The 15,689-nt window shown below is 34.3% G+C and overlaps 2 protein-coding genes and 1 pseudogene across 4 annotated transcripts; 2 read left to right on the top strand and 1 right to left on the bottom strand.

Annotated features, from left to right (window-relative positions):
• The first annotated feature begins 4,131 nt into the window (after positions 1-4,131).
• On the top strand, positions 4,132-5,091 carry LOC110412323 (transcription factor ORG2 pseudogene; annotated as a pseudogene).
• Positions 5,092-6,996: 1,905 nt separating this feature from the next.
• LOC110411960 (putative pentatricopeptide repeat-containing protein At3g01580) lies at positions 6,997-11,604 on the top strand. Its single transcript, XM_021422336.1, has one exon. It carries the CDS (start codon positions 6,998-7,000, stop codon positions 9,581-9,583), a length of 2,586 nt encoding a protein of 861 aa, XP_021278011.1. The 5' UTR covers position 6,997; the 3' UTR covers positions 9,584-11,604.
• A 122-nt stretch (positions 11,605-11,726) lies between these two features.
• On the bottom strand, positions 11,727-15,381 carry LOC110411961 (zinc finger CCCH domain-containing protein 56-like). Of its 3 annotated transcripts, XM_021422339.2 has the most exons (3): positions 14,487-15,381; positions 13,988-14,224; positions 11,727-13,885 (listed from the first exon to the last, which is right to left on the bottom strand). In XM_021422339.2, exons 2-3 carry the CDS (start codon positions 14,199-14,201, stop codon positions 12,075-12,077), a joined length of 2,025 nt encoding a protein of 674 aa, XP_021278014.1. In that variant the 5' UTR covers positions 14,202-14,224; positions 14,487-15,381; the 3' UTR covers positions 11,727-12,074. The 3 variants fall into 3 exon arrangements, with proteins under 3 accessions (XP_021278014.1, XP_021278013.1, XP_021278012.1); XM_021422338.2 differs by having other exon boundaries at positions 11,727-14,224; positions 15,206-15,381; XM_021422337.2 differs by having other exon boundaries at positions 11,727-14,224.
• Between the last annotated feature and the right edge of the window lie 308 nt (positions 15,382-15,689).

Raw genomic sequence — 15,689 nt, forward strand, 5'->3', positions numbered from 1 at the left:
AATAAAGTCAAGTCTATTTTAGTTTATTCATATGATGAAGGTCAATTTATGAATGATTTGGCTTATTCATATGATGAACATTGATTTATGAATGTTTTGGTTTATTTATATAACGAATATCGATTTATAAATAAAATGAAATCTTTGATCATTTTTGAAAAATATTTTAAGAGCTATAGAATGATCTCTAGGAAGTGGGATAATCAACCACAAAACTATTTCTTTGTCCTCACTAACGGGATATAATAGTTAGCATATGGTTTTACTAATGAGATATAATAGTTAGTAATAATTGTGAAAATGATTTGCTAATATGGTCCTTGTCACAGGTTATTTAGTGACCATAGCTAAAGATGATGAAATTTAATAAATTTGAAATATTGAATCTATGATTTGCTTAAATGATAATTTAAGAATGATATTTGATTATCAATGATTTATGAATTTATGAAATTCTTCATTCTGTATATAATGATTTTTTAATTGTTTGAAAGCATAATTTATTAATATGCTCGTGGATGATATATATGATATATTAAAAATGATGCTTGATCCTAATAAGGTTTGTGTGGTTATACTTGGCCAAACTGTGATTTGCTCATTCGTTATTTATATTTTTATAGATGACAAGAGATGAGAGCCTTAGAATGATGGAAGCTATTTTGAAACTCATATTTTGTATGTGTAATTTGAATAAAATATGCTTTCAAACAGTTAAAAAATCATCATAATTCAAAATGAATAATATCATAAATTTATAAATTATTAGTCATCAAGTATCATTCTTCAAACATTGTTTGAGGAAAACATAAATTCAATTTTTAGAAATCGTAAAGTTTCATCATTTTCAGCTAAGGTCACTACAATAACCCATGACAAGGATCATATTAGCAAATCATTCTCATAATTATTACTAACAATTATAATTTGTTAGTAGGATCATATGCTAACTATTATAACCTATTTATAGGGTTGTGTACTAACTACGCTAACCCATTGTAACCTGTTAGCAAGGCCGTATGCTAACTACTATAACACAGTAGCAGGGCCATAGAATTATTTCTAGCATCGACTATCCCACTTTTTAGGAATCATTTTGTAGCTCTTAAAATATTCTTTAAGATCAAATATTTCATCCTATTCATAAATTAATATCCGTCATATAAATAAATCACAACATTCATTAATCATTCTTCATCCTATGAATAAATTAAAACATTTGTAAATCAATATTTATCATATGAATAAATAAAAAAAATTCATAAATCAACTTTCATCATATAAATAAATCAAAATAGAAAATAATCATACGCGTAATCCTATTTTCATATATTGAAAATAAAGAAATAAAACTTTAATTTTTTCAAGAAATATACATATATTATAGTTTGAAACAAGTAAGATGCGTGAAAATATATACGTACCTTCACTCTAAGAACTCACTTTCTCCCAAAAAAATAAAAACCTAATAACAATCATTTAAACATATTAGAAATAATAAAACTCTCTAAAATCTGTTTATCTCCCAAAACTACACAAAATAATCTAAACTCTCCTAAATAAAAAAATCTAGATAGCTTGCACATCATTCACTAAAATAACTATATCTTAAAACTTGACACTTAATTCATTGTAGGAAAATTTTAGAAAATTTTCAAAATTGCCCTTGATGTTGTTGTTAGGCAGTTTATAGAGTCTTTAAAAAAACTCAGAATCCACTTTAATTTGGTTCATTAGAAAACAGGCTTATGTATCTTTCCGGTCATGTATAACTAACTCAAATAGTGAAACTCTATAAATCAATACATAATTAAAATTAAAGTGACGATATAGTACATAAAACTTGGTTTACAAGCAGATTCCCCTTTTCAATTCATGAAATTCAATTCCTCCCCATCTGGCCTCTAAACCAATTGTATTTAATCATATTTAACTCTTAAATATTGAATAACAGCAAAATCTAAAGGCTTAACTTATGCTAAATCATGCAGATAGTCAAAAGCACATGTATTGTACAACACTTCCCGGTTTTTTTTTCCATAAACTTTAATCCAAATTCTTCTAACTCAATAACTTTTTTTTTTCAATTTGAAAGAGATTTTTACTCACCTTTTAATGATAAATCTGTAACAGCCTTTGATTTTTGTTCTCCAAACTTAATCTTAAAAATCCCCAAATGTTACACAAAGAGATTCTTGTGAAATTCATTTCAAAGCTTTTGTTTGCTAAAATAAAAAATGACTGCTAAGTTTAAGTGGGCTATTTATATATATTTTGATAAACCCAAATAGAAGAAACTGGCTTACATCCAAATATTTATAAATAACTGGATAAAAGCTTATTTATCTCAATTTTAAGATATATCGATACCTTAACCCAAATAAAGGTCTATTTGTCACACTTTAAAATATATCATCTTCTTGACCCAAATATTATTTGGTCTCGAATATTACAATTTGAGATTGAAGAATCCATTTTGGTAACGGATGGGGCTTGATTCAAGAAGAAAAGTGTCCATCCAATATACTAGAGTAGTAGTCATTATCGTACCTATCCCAACACTTATAATCAAATATCTTATCTCGTCTGATATGCTACAAGTTTGCAGCTTAGACAATGTTTATTTGATTAAGTACATTACCAGAATTCATTATCTATTTATGAATTTTCATATGCCTGTGCCTGCAGGGCAAGACTCGCATAGCAAATATCAATAACGATTTTTCACATCATCAAGTATTACAATCAAGATTTAATGTAACAGTTTTTTTTTTTTGTTAAAAACTTAATTCCTCGTCTTAATTAATGAACCCTTTTATATTTATAAAAGGATAAAAGGATTTTATAGCATACACGAATAATGCTATTTTGTCCAAGAAATAGTCCGACTGCTTACAGATAGTAATAAGTTTATATATAAGAAATTATTTTTTATGAGTAGTCAAATGATTAGACCTTGGAATGTTTTGCAAGTTCTCATATAACATTGCACCTGAATTAAATAAGAAATGATAAATTAATTAAGTCAGTAGAACTTATGTAGTTTGAGGGCTAGGAGGTAAACTTAGGCAAAAAATTTACCCAAAATTAACATTATATATATACTTATTATTGAGTAAACCTTAAGTTGAGTAGCTAATGCGTCTCAAGACATCTAGAAGTCCCAACAACTCCCATGCAACTTTATTTTTCTATATGCATAATGTTAACCATTTTTTATATTTCTTATCTTCTTACTTTAACCTTCTTTTTTTTCTTCTTCCTTAACTTGTAATCATTGTTTTAAAGAAATGATCAACATTACATTTGCTTACTTAATCCATTACTTGTTTTAACGAATTAATTCTAATAATCAATGCTCAAAGGCAAGTAGTTTGGCGTATTCTTTTGATAAACATCCACATTAAGTCATCTCCCAATTTAACAAGAATCTTGTCACAAACATGGGGGAGCCTCAAGTGGGGAACCTGTTCTCCACATGACATGGGAGTCGTTGCGCATGTCCTTGAGTGGCGACCCTACTCTTGCCTCGTGCACCTCCTTCCCTTATTTTCTATTCCTTCTTTCCGTTTCTCTTTCTTGCATCGTCACTTGTTTAACAACAAGTAGAAGGAAACATAAAGGAAAAAAAAAAAATTTGTGGAAACTCTGTTGTCAGGTTCTATACGGACAAGTCCTCACACATTCCCCTAACATAGAAAATCCGAACTAGAAATCCAGCAAGTGAATCTTTCTAATATTCCAAGTGAAAAATTAAATTGGCTTCTAAACTAGCATCTTCCGGATGTCTTTCATGTGCTCCACCATTTTAAATATTCTTAATTTGTAAAACATTTATAAAAAGTATTTTTTCCAGTCTTGTATCTCTAAAAATTAATTAATTATGAAAATTTATAAACACGCATATACATATCTTAAACACGCGCAAACTCGTGTACATATACATAAATTAAAATGAAACTAATGTCATTTTCATTTTCTTATTGTAATAAGTACTCTTGGAAGATCAATTTTTTTAAAATCCCTTACATATTAAACAAATTATTAAGTCTTGAGGTAGTTTGTATATATACATATGTCATGGTCATTTCACTTTCGTAACAAAGTTCCATTAAGTTATACCATTCCAATATGTGTGCATTACCTGCTCCAATCCCAAAGTGGCCCGTAATCAATCCCACAGTCTATGAACAGAACTATATCTACGGCGGCAGTCAAAGTGTAGAGTCATTTCTTCATTTTCCTCCACCACAAGAAGAAATTCTACTTGATCATCGATCTCCGTCTTTCACTATTCAGAACAGTCCTGACCCTAGCACGGTTAAGAAGCTTAACCACAATGCTAGCGAACGCGACCGGCGTAAGAAGGTCAACAGTTTGTATTCATCCCTCCGTTCATTGCTTCCAGTGGCAGATCGAATGGTACTGATAATATATTTCTCCATCACACTTCCCTTTTGTTTCGTGATATGCATATAAACTATTCCGAAAACCCTGTTTGATTATATGCAAACTCATTCATTTGTTTTCCTTTACTGCAGAAGAAGTTAAGCTTTCCAGCCACGGTTTCACATGCACTCAAATATATAGCAGAGTTGCAAGAGCAAGTTGAGAGATTGGTTCAGAAGAAAGAAAAGCTCTTGTTAAGGATTTCCCAGCGCGGTGGTCTTAAACGTGAAGAACAGCAAAGAAAAAGCAGACTTGGAAGATCTTTAAGTAGTGCTATATCCATTAACAGGTTAACAGATAGTGAAATTGCAATTCAGATATCCATGCATAAAGTTGATCAGAAGAATCAATTATCTCAAATCTTGCAATACTTGGAGCAAGATGGTCTATTCCTCCTACTAAATGCTACTTGTTTTGAGTCATTTAGAGGAATGGACGTCTTCTATAATATTCATCTCCAGGTATGTGTAGCTTTCTTCATTATTTTGCTTAGTTGGTTTTGGTTACCTATTGCATTTGTATCTAACATCCTTCTGTCTTGGATTTCATCAGGTGGAGACAACTTACAAACTGGAATCAGAGGCTTTGAGTGAGAAGCTTTTGTCAATATTGTTTGATAATAGGGAAGACCTGCTACGCTAAAATCTTGGTTATAGGATCAATCCCTCTAACCGCAAAGCTCTACATATAATGAAAGGGCATGTCGATGCCTCTTCTCTTTGTTAAAGGATGAAGTGCTTCTGTTATTTCAAGGGCATCCTTTTCATTGTTCATTGAAACCAAAAAGAAAATGGAAATCCAAGTACTAATTATATATGTGAGAAAATGATATATCTTCCCTTCCCTCCAATTAGAAAAAAATGATATCTTCCCCCTCTCATCTACACATGGAAGATTCAGTAATTAAGATGTGAGTAATGGAATGAAAAGGGTTTTATGCAACTCCTTGATAATTCATATATATCTTTATTCACTACCTTAATTATAATGAAAGTGGGCATACGGTAATACTATAAACCTATTGTGGGGTTTAAATCTTCCATTTAATGGAGATTTAAATTTAATACTTCTCTTGAAACGCAAATATTATGGTGACTGACCACTAATTATATATGTTAGATATCTTGACTAGTGTTTTCATGTAATTAAAGTTGTAGCAACATGCAGTTCGAGAATCCAACCGTCCAATGATTAAAGGAATTATCACCATTTTTTTTTTTGAAATGTGATTGGCCATCTAATTAACTTTTATTATTACTAATGAAATCTTAAACACGACTTAAGTTCATTAAAAATGATAAGTTAAAATTTATAAAACAAAATTAGAGTTTGGAAGTACGGTTATGCACCATTCAATATTTGTTCAAAGAATACAATATCAAGTAATTTTGTGTTATCCATTTTAGTCTTGAATAATCCTTAATTAATTTTTTCCCTTGATTTTTTTCTTATCTTATTTTCTAAATATTGAAAACTTTTCTAAATCTTTCAAACACTTTTGGTGAAAATTAAGGAAAATATCCTCATTTCAAGAATATTTGAAAAAATTACTTCTTTCCTTAAAAAGGCTTTGTCATCGTACTAATTTAGTATCTTTTGAAAAAGGTTTTGGTTTAATATTTAATAATTTCTTGCTTCCTTTTGCTCCTTTCCTTTTCTTCTATTTTGTTTATGATTTTTAATGCCTTTTATTTGTTTTTTTCTTTTCTGTTTATTATTTTCTGAATTCTTCTTTTTATTCCTATTTTATATGATTTTATTTTTATTTTTATTATCCTAAATATTTTACATTATTTTATTCCCTTTTCTTAAAATTATCTCTTAGATTAGACATTTACCACTTTTATTTAAAAAGTTAATGAAAGTCATTTGTATTAAAAATTTTCTAAATTCTTCAACACTTTTAGTTAAATTTTAAAATTTTCCTCACGTAAAAATTTTCAAGATTCCTTAAAATCCCATAATTGGTTGATTTGCATTTACTTGAAAAATTAAATGCATAGGATGCAAGTAAATAGAAAAAAAAACCACACACACACACACACACACCTTTCTTCTTCACAAACTCAAAAACCCAAAAATTAAACCCCAAAAAGACCGTAAAATCCAAAACCCTAACCCCTTAATTTCTTCTTCTTCTTCTCTTTTTTTTCTTTTTTTTTTTTTTCATCCCCTTCAATAGAAGATCCAAGGACAAGAAAAAAGTGGGATCTCCGTTTTACAAATGCAATACATGTTTCCTTTTTTTTATATATAATTTTTATAATGATTATTTTAGATTTTATTTAGATCTTCGATTTTTTTCTTTTGCCTTTTGTATTATATTATAATATATATATATATATATTAATAAAAAAATTGCAATTTGATGATCTAGACCCAATGTCCAGAAACCCGAACAAGACAAAAGCCCAGAATTTGAAATGGGCTTTGAAGAACTTGCTCCATGACAAGGCCTAATATGGGCCCAATGGGCCTGGGCTAACTGAAAAACAAATTTAACAGTCACCATTTCTCTCCCTTATGCATCCTTTTCCCGCCAAGTGAAATGCTGATACCTTTCCCCTTAAGCCTCCATTTTGCTCCCAAGAATACCCATATCAAGGATGACCCAGAAAAATATTGGAATTCATTAATCAAAAACCAAACCAACTTAAAAAATGACCATGCAATTCTCTCTACATATTCCCACATGGAATCTCTGGGTTTAACACCCAATAGGGCCGCTTTGCCTTTGGTTTTAAAGGCATGTGTGAAGCTAAACGCCGTTGAAACTGGCAAGAGAATACACTTGAGTATTCGAAATACCAACTTGATTGAAGATGTTCGAGTTGGGACTGCCATTATTGATTTTTACTGTAAGTGTGGATTTATTGAAGAGGCGCGTAAGGTGTTTGATGAAATGGTTGAGAGGGATTTGGTTTCGTGGAATGCGATGATATCAGGGTATGCCGGGTGTGGGGAATTTGAGGAAGTGGTTTTTTTGGTGATGAGGATGCAAAGAGAGGGTTTTAGGCCGAATTCGCGGACTTTGGTAGCCATGCTTTTAGCATGTCAGGAGGTTGCAGAAGTGAGGTTAGGAAAGGAGATCCAAGGTTATTGTTTGAGGAATGGATTGTTTGATTTGGATTCTCATGTTGGTACTGCTTTGATTGGGTTTTATTTGAGTTTTAATGCCAGGGCTTCGCAGACTGTGTTTGATTTGATGGCTGTTAGGAATACTGTTTGCTGGAATGCTATGATTAAGGGGTGTTTTCATATTGGAGAATCCTTGAAAGCTTTGAAACTTTTTGAGAAAATGCTCATAGATGGAGTTGAATTTGATTCTGTTACAATGTTGGCTCTTATTCAGGCCTGTGCGGAATTTGGATCTCTTGAATTAGGTAGTCAAATTCACCAAATGGCCATTAAGTGTAGTTATAGCAATGACTTGTTCATAATTAATGCATTACTAAATATGTATGCAGATATTGGAAGTTTGAAATCAGCTTGTAAATTATTTTATGTCACCCCCAGACGTGATGTTGCGCTTTGGAATTCTATGATATCTGCATTTTTTGAAAACAGCTGTAATGAGGAAGCCACTAGTTTGTTTGTTCAAATGCGAACCGAAGGCAACAAAGAAGATGAAAGAACTATTGTTATTATGTTTTCTTTATGTGCTGAATCAGCTGATGGTTTGAGAAAGGGTAAAAGTTTACATGCTTATGCAAGCAAGAGTGGTATGAGGATGGATGTTAATCTAGGGAATGCGATGTTAAATATGTATGCTCAACAGAATTGTATAGATTCTGTCCAAAAGGTTTTTAGTGAGATGAGTAATGTAGATGTAATCTCATTTAACACAGTGATTTTAACTCTGGCCCGTAACAAATTGGGAAGTGAGGCAGGGGAAGTCTTTGGTTTAATGCGGGAATTTGATGTTGAACCTAACTCTTACACAATAATTTCAATCCTTGCTGCTTGCAAAGATGAAACTTGCCTTAATGTTGGGAGATCACTTCATGGTTTTGTGATAAAGCAGGGGATAGAAGTAAATGCATCCTTGAACACTGCACTAACTGATATGTATATTAACTGCGGTGATGAAACAACGGCTAGGAATCTTTTTGAGAGCTGTCCGGGAAGAGATTTGATCTCATGGAATGCTTTGATTGCCACCTATGTTAAAAAAAACCTTGCTCATGATGCTTTTCTAGTTTTTAGCCGCATGATTTCTGAAGTGGAGCCCAATTCAGTTACAATAATAAATATTCTCTCATCATGCACCCATCTTGCTCATCTGCCTCAAGGTCAATGTTTGCATGCTTATATGTTACGGCGGGAATCGTCTTTAGGTCACAATTTGTCTCTTGGAAATGCTTTTATAACAATGTATGCAAGATGTGGTAGCATGCAAAGTGCTGAAAGAATCTTCAAAACCTTACCAAGGAGAAATATTATCTCATGGAATGCCATCATAGCTGGTTATGGAATGCATGGTCGGGGTTCTGATGCTATTCTTGCCTTCTCACAAATGCTAGAGGATGGTTACTATCCAAATGAAGTAACTTTCATATCTATTCTATCAGCTTGCAGCCATTCTGGTATGATAGAGGAAGGACTGCGGCTCTTTGATTCCATGGTTCAGGATTTTCACATCACCCCTCAGCTTGCTCACTATGGATGTGTAGTCGACTTGCTTGGTCGTGCAGGCTGCTTAGACGAAGCTAGAGGGTTCATTGAATCGATGCCCATCAAACCAGATGCTTCGGTCTGGAGAACTCTGCTTAGTGCTTATAGGGATCATTGTTACGCTAAAGAAGCTAAGGCCATTTTTGAAAAAATTGTTGAATTGGACCCAATGAACCCAGGGAATTATGTCTTGCTTTGTAATACATATGCTGCAGCAGGTCTCTGGTCAGACGTCAGACAAATTCGAACATGTCTCAGAGCGAAGGGCCTAAGAAAGCCTCCTGGAATGAGTTGGATCATTGTTAGAAGCCAGATTCACTCTTTTGCTGCTGGAGATAGATCACACCCAATGGCTGACAAAATCAATGCAAATTTGAATTCCTTGTTGCACTCAATGAAAGATATAGGATATGTTCCTGATCTTCATTGGATATTGCACGTTGATGAGGAGTACATTTAAAGAGAAGCGAATTGTGGCCTTGAAAGTGACTTTCTGATGGGTGCACGCAATCATCATCTGATGGATGAAGCATGGTGTTGAATCATGAACTAAATCCTTACGGTTGCAGAAAGTTTTAAGGGATGATGACCCCATTCCCTGCCTAGGTGTGGATATTATTGAAGCTTGACTAACACTGAGATAAAAAGTTTTGATCTGTAACTTTTATGCTTCCATCAAATGAATGAAAATTCTTGCAAGATTATGAAGTCTATGGATTCTTGGAAAGAGCATTTCACATTTAACCATAAACATTGGCCGAAAGGGGTCATATATACGGCAGCTCAGCATGGTTATTTCTAATGTCATACATGCTTCTATCAAAAGAAGGAAAAATTACAAGATTATGGAGCCTAAAATTTTGGGAAGATTGTTACACATTAACCATGGGCATTTGCAGATAGAGGCCATGCATAATCCAGGAGGGTACAACGATTTGGCAATGCTAAGCACATCAAACTTCCTTTATTATAAGATTATGTTCACCTTCTGGAAGTAACCACTGACCAATGCAAGACCTCAAGCCTTGTGTTAGTCTTATGTTCTGTATATTCTTTATTACTTCACTAGTTAACTAAGAACATCATGAATAAATCCTGGGTGAACTTGCTTATTCATTATACACATTAATGGAAGTATATGTTTTATTCAAATGTCTTGACTTGTTCCTTTTTCTATCCAGCTGCACTTTCTTTATCCAGATTATTGCTCTGCAGGTTCTTTTAAAATGGAAATATTTCTTGATGCTGACCAATTTTCCGAATCCATTCTGCTTTTCTGTAGCTTTTATGTGTACTTCTCTGGAATGCCCTTGCATCCAAATCAAAGCCAAGAGGATTAGATTGTGAAAATATATAATCAGCATCAGAGTCAGAAAATTCACTAATCCAAATAGTTTGATCAAGTCCCATCAAATTTAAAGGGCTTGTTTCTAGGCCAAAATTTAGTCTTTATTTTTTGTCTTAAGTATTTAATATGAATCATAAAAGTTATGAGTATGGTCCTACCACGCCGTCCTATCCCCACCGGCCAGCCCCCAAAATTGATATAATTGGGAAAAGATCTGCCTATGGGAAGCACTTCACTGCTTCCTCAACTAAACTTCAAAACAATCTTTCAGCATGCAATAATGGAAGAGGGAATGCCTTCAACATTCACATTAAGCGATGCTGCTAGATCCAAAAATTAGTTAAGAACAATCAAGAGCCAAAGAATAGCAGGTGTAACAGTATTGTCCTAAAACTCATTGAAATATGTGTGGTGTGTATCGAAACTTTATAATGTATTGTCCGATATTTATAACTATGATTGTAAGCATATTATTTTGAAATGTCAACTAAAATTGATCATGTTACTAAAAAGAATATATTCGACAATTAAAATTCCAAATTCTAACATGAACCCAACTTAATGATATTTAAAAAATTGAAAAAAATCTCTTTTTTTTTGTAATTCAAAAAAAAAAACCTAGAAAAGACAGTAATGAAAATTCAGTTATCAAAAAGCAAGGTCCCAATAGAATATTATGATTCACTTCTAAGCCCCAGTCTCACCCTTTTCTAGCAGAAAGGTCCCAATTGAATATTATGATTCACTTCTAAGCCCCAGTCTAACCCTTTTCTTGCAGTTCTTGTTAAAACCTGATCCTTTCACTCAATCAAGGACAAAGCCTAAAAAATGAACAATGTTAGGCAAACCATTAAGATCAATCCTTTCATTATTGAGCAAGTTGGCCTAGAATGATGTCAATGGGTAGACACTAGACGTCTTATCTGAACCCTACATGGTACCTTAAAGCCCCATTGTCTGAAAAGTAGGGTTCCTATCTCATATCTCTTTTCTTTAATGAATATTTTACATCACATCTTTCTGCCTAAGAATACTAAATTCCTCATCCCCACAAACAATCTCTCGTTAAAGATTGAAGTCATTCTAAACAAATTTACTTTCCACCTTCCCATCAATGATCCCCAACCAAAAGATTGAGATCCAACTCATCATCCATTCCCCAAGCTTTTAACAGAAATGGAGGATGAAACAAGCCAAAGCAAAGAGAAAAAGAGGGAAAGATGGGAAAAGGACCCAACAAATTGACAACATACTATTGAAAAAGAAATCTTAAAACTGTTGAATTCCATTGCAAATTCATATGCAGAAACAATAAGTTCAAATAATAAAAAAAAAAATAGGATGGCAACGTCTCAATGGAACATATAACTTACTCTACAAACAAAGAATTTAAAGGAAAATTGCAGTGAGGAAATTTCCTGACCCAGGGCTGGTATTCTCACCCCTTCTTTGACTTGTTCTGTGATGACAATAAATAAATAGGGATAATACCTCTTCCTTTCTCTGTACATTGTCTTCCTCTATCTTGTTAATTCCCATATCACCAACCAACCAAATAATAAACAATTCAGTTTTAATAAACCAGCTTGGCAAAAACATTTCACTAAGCCATAATCTTATCAAGCTTCAAGAGCTCATGCCGTGCTCCAAAAGTTGCATGATCACCGAGTTCACTAAGAGAGTTAGAGCCCTCAACAGATAGCGTCTGGCTTGAGGCTGCAGTTGTGGCCATAGCCGATGGCGATTCCTTCACCAGTGATTGAACACATGAAACTGCAGGTTCCATATCATGATGTCCAAGAGAACATGATTTACGAAACTGACCTAATTCATCTTCTTGAACTGACCAATCTACTTTATCATTGGGGGTCTCCCATTTTGACCAAGAATTTACAGGGGAACCAACAATACCTTTTGATTCGAAATCATTTGAGAGCTTATATTCAAGTTCCTGCGAGCTTAGGCCATGAAACTGCTTCTCAAGATTAGTATGAGCAGATAGCCGGGAGTTCAATGGGGATAAAGGCTCCAAGTGCCAAGGTGAAAATCTTTCTGACAAGGAAGCATCAAATGCAGACTGCAAAAGAGGGTGATCATTCTTTGGAGAGAAGATGTTTGCTTTGATTGGAGATAACACCCTTTGCTGTTGGTGTAGCTGATTCAGAAGCATAGATTTATGCGCAGAAGATAACATAGGCATAGCAGTCACTTGATCAGGATATTGAGGAGAACAGAACTCAGTCAAAAAAAGCCCGTCTAAATTTGCAGACTTAGTAACCAAGTGTGGTTGTGAAAGACAGGACAAACTATTAAGATGCTGTTGCTGATGCAAATCAAAATTCGGAGACATATTAAGCTCCATGGCAGGCATGTCTCTTGCATTGAAGGAAGACTTCAAACGGCTTGTTTGAATATTGCTGCCAGGCAGATGCAAAGTTGGAACATGTTGTTGAGGCCAACCTATGGGTGACTGACAAATACCATCTGCAGAAGGTGACATGGCTGGAGAAAATGGAGACATTGACATTGCACACAACGCTGAGGGAGAACCAGGCAAAAGGTTCATGGCTGCAGCCCTATCCATTGTAGTCACAGCAGAGGCAGCAGATTGAGGAGACTGAATACACATTCCAGAGGACACATAAAGTGGTCGCAGTTCCTCAGGTCTATGGGCAAAGAAGCAGACACGACGATTGCAAGTTGTCCCATCTTTGCAGAGCCGAGTTCTGTACTGGGCAGGGTGCAGCCAGGATTCAAAAATACCATGAGCATATTCACATAAATCTCCACGCTTACAGGTCCCTTTACGAAAATCAGGACATGGCACGCCACTATAATGAAACTTTCTTGGGTCTCTTCTTCGAGCATTTTCACCTGGATGAACAAAAGGACACTCTGTCCAATCATGGGAATAAGCTCGGGAACAAGGCCGGATCTTAAACGAGAACATGCGAAACTCATCAGTGCCGTAAATGCTGCTCTTAATATCAGGAATAGATGGATCAACAGGATACTCCTTCCTATCTGGAGCAGAAGAAATATTGTTATCAGCAGGCTTACATGTAACTAAAGATATCTTTGCATTTGATACAAGGGATGAGGAACCACTATCCAGAGAAGTTGAGAGTGACAATGAACTAGATCTCAAACTAACAGTCAACTCATGAGAATTCTCAAGACAAACAGGAGCGCCATTATTTAAGAGCTCTTCAAGGGCTACTTTCATCTGGGGCATATTCCAAGGAGAAACAATAACATCGAAGGGGCGATGTCCATTGGCATCTGTAAGACAAGGATCAGCACCAGCAAGTAAAAGCAACTTGACCACCTCAACAGCTCTAATAGATCCACCAGAAGCAGCACAGTGAAGAGCAGTGCTCTTATCTGGGCCACACGAGCGATTCACTTCTACCTCTGGTAAAGAAAGAAGGAACTTCACAACATCAACACTACCATATTTAGCAGCAATCATTAACGGAGTTCTACGCTCCACCACTATTTGTTTCGCACACTTACGTCGACCATACCAAAGTCCAACCTCACCAACCAAAGAAATGTCCCTTATAGATCTCTGAAATCCCTCAACATCATTATCAGCAGCAAACTCAAGCAAGACAGAGAACGAACATTCACTACCCACCGCTCCAGTTAGACAATCCATTGTTTTGGTTTCCAGAGACGAGGATGGAGCAGTAGTCTTCATATTTAACTGATCTAGACCGCCACACATGCTTCAATCCAGTCCATCAGAAACTGAGAATAACAAAATCCATCAAAAAATCAAAACACCAACCAACAAGAACAAGCAAATAGCACTGAATACTATTTCAAATCATATACAATTCCCAAATAACAGTTCTCCGGCGTCAATGCAACTGCAAAAGGAATAAATTAAGATAAAACAAAACATAAAACAGCCCACACCCCCCCCCCCCCCCCCCCCCTCCCAAAAAAAAAGAACAACTTCAAGTTATTATGAAACAGAAACAAAGAAAAGAAAATATCATTCACTAACCTGGATTTCGAAGAGAATTATCAGAGAAACTATCAATGGAGATTAGGAACTAGGATATATATATAGGAAAAGAAGGACTAAATTAGAAAAAAAGGACAAATCAATTTTTCCGGAAATTTTGATTTGCTAATAAGTAAAGCTTTGGACTAACCTAAAAACAATCTCATTTTGAAAATGCTTTATAATTCCACATTTTTAGCAATAAATCAAGACTCGAATTTACAGGGCTTACCCAAGAAGAAAGAAAAAAAATTTAAATTTATATTCTAAGAAAAAAAATTTAAATTTATATTCTAAAAAGAGGTAATTGTTGAAAATATAACTACTAGAAATTGAGGGTATAATTATGAAAATTTAATGGACAAGAAAATCAATGTGATTAGTAAGAAAAAGAAATAATGAAACTTTCAAACGAGAATCTCAATGGTTATTAAAATTAATAAATGAATTCCATATCAGGCTGAGTCATACTAACATTGCATTGCACAGCTGTTCAAGAAAAAAGCTAATTGACATTCAAATTTCTTTGACTTTCCCATATTTTCTCGCCAACCAAACATATTTAAAACCAAAAAAAAAAAGGGAAAGAACTGGTCAAGCAACCGTTCAACTTTGCAAGAATCATATAAGAATTCAATTAAACAAATCTTAAACTAAATTCAAAACAAAAAACAAAAACATTTAAAAAATTGGGGGAAAATAAGAAATAAGAAAAGCACAGCTTGCTTGTTCTGAGATTTTGAGATGGTAACTGCACCAAACTGTACGGAGATAACAGGAGAGAATGCAAGAAGAAGAAGAAAAGGAGAGAAAGTTAATTTCCATTGAAGGAAGTCTAGAAAGAAAAAGGTTAAAATGGAAGATTTGCCAAGAAATTAAAAGGAGGGTTAGGACTTAGGAGGGAGGGTGAGTTCAATTTAAATTTTTTTCCAAGGTTGGGAGGGTGACCGGGAGAGAGCGGAGAAGGTAGGTGAGAATTGGAGGGTTTGGTGACCGGATAAACCGGTGGACAGTGACCCACTGACGGGGTGCCCTTCTTTGATTCTTTTAAAAATTGGGGCCCGGTGAATCGGAGCCTTCGGTGGAGCGGATGTCGGGTGAGCCTGATTCTTCCAACGGCGTCAATTAAGTCAATGTAGTCAAAAGGAAGCATCTCTCTCACCATCCGTCACAACGGGACAGTTTCTTTTTCTTTTGTTTTTT

This window comes from Theobroma umbraticum, unplaced genomic scaffold, assembly GCF_002168275.2.
Source record: "Theobroma umbraticum cultivar Fairchild unplaced genomic scaffold, ASM216827v3 scaffold_95.0, whole genome shotgun sequence".
Lineage (NCBI taxonomy): Eukaryota > Viridiplantae > Streptophyta > Magnoliopsida > Malvales > Malvaceae > Theobroma > Theobroma umbraticum.

What these genes read in the sequence shown, in the direction of transcription:
- LOC110411960 (XM_021422336.1), top strand. Translation starts at nt 6,998, where the DNA reads ATGCTGATACCTTTCCCCTTAAGCCTCCATTTTGCTCCCAAGAATACC.
- LOC110411961 (XM_021422338.2), bottom strand. Translation starts at nt 14,201, where the DNA reads ATGTGTGGCGGTCTAGATCAGTTAAATATGAAGACTACTGCTCCATCC.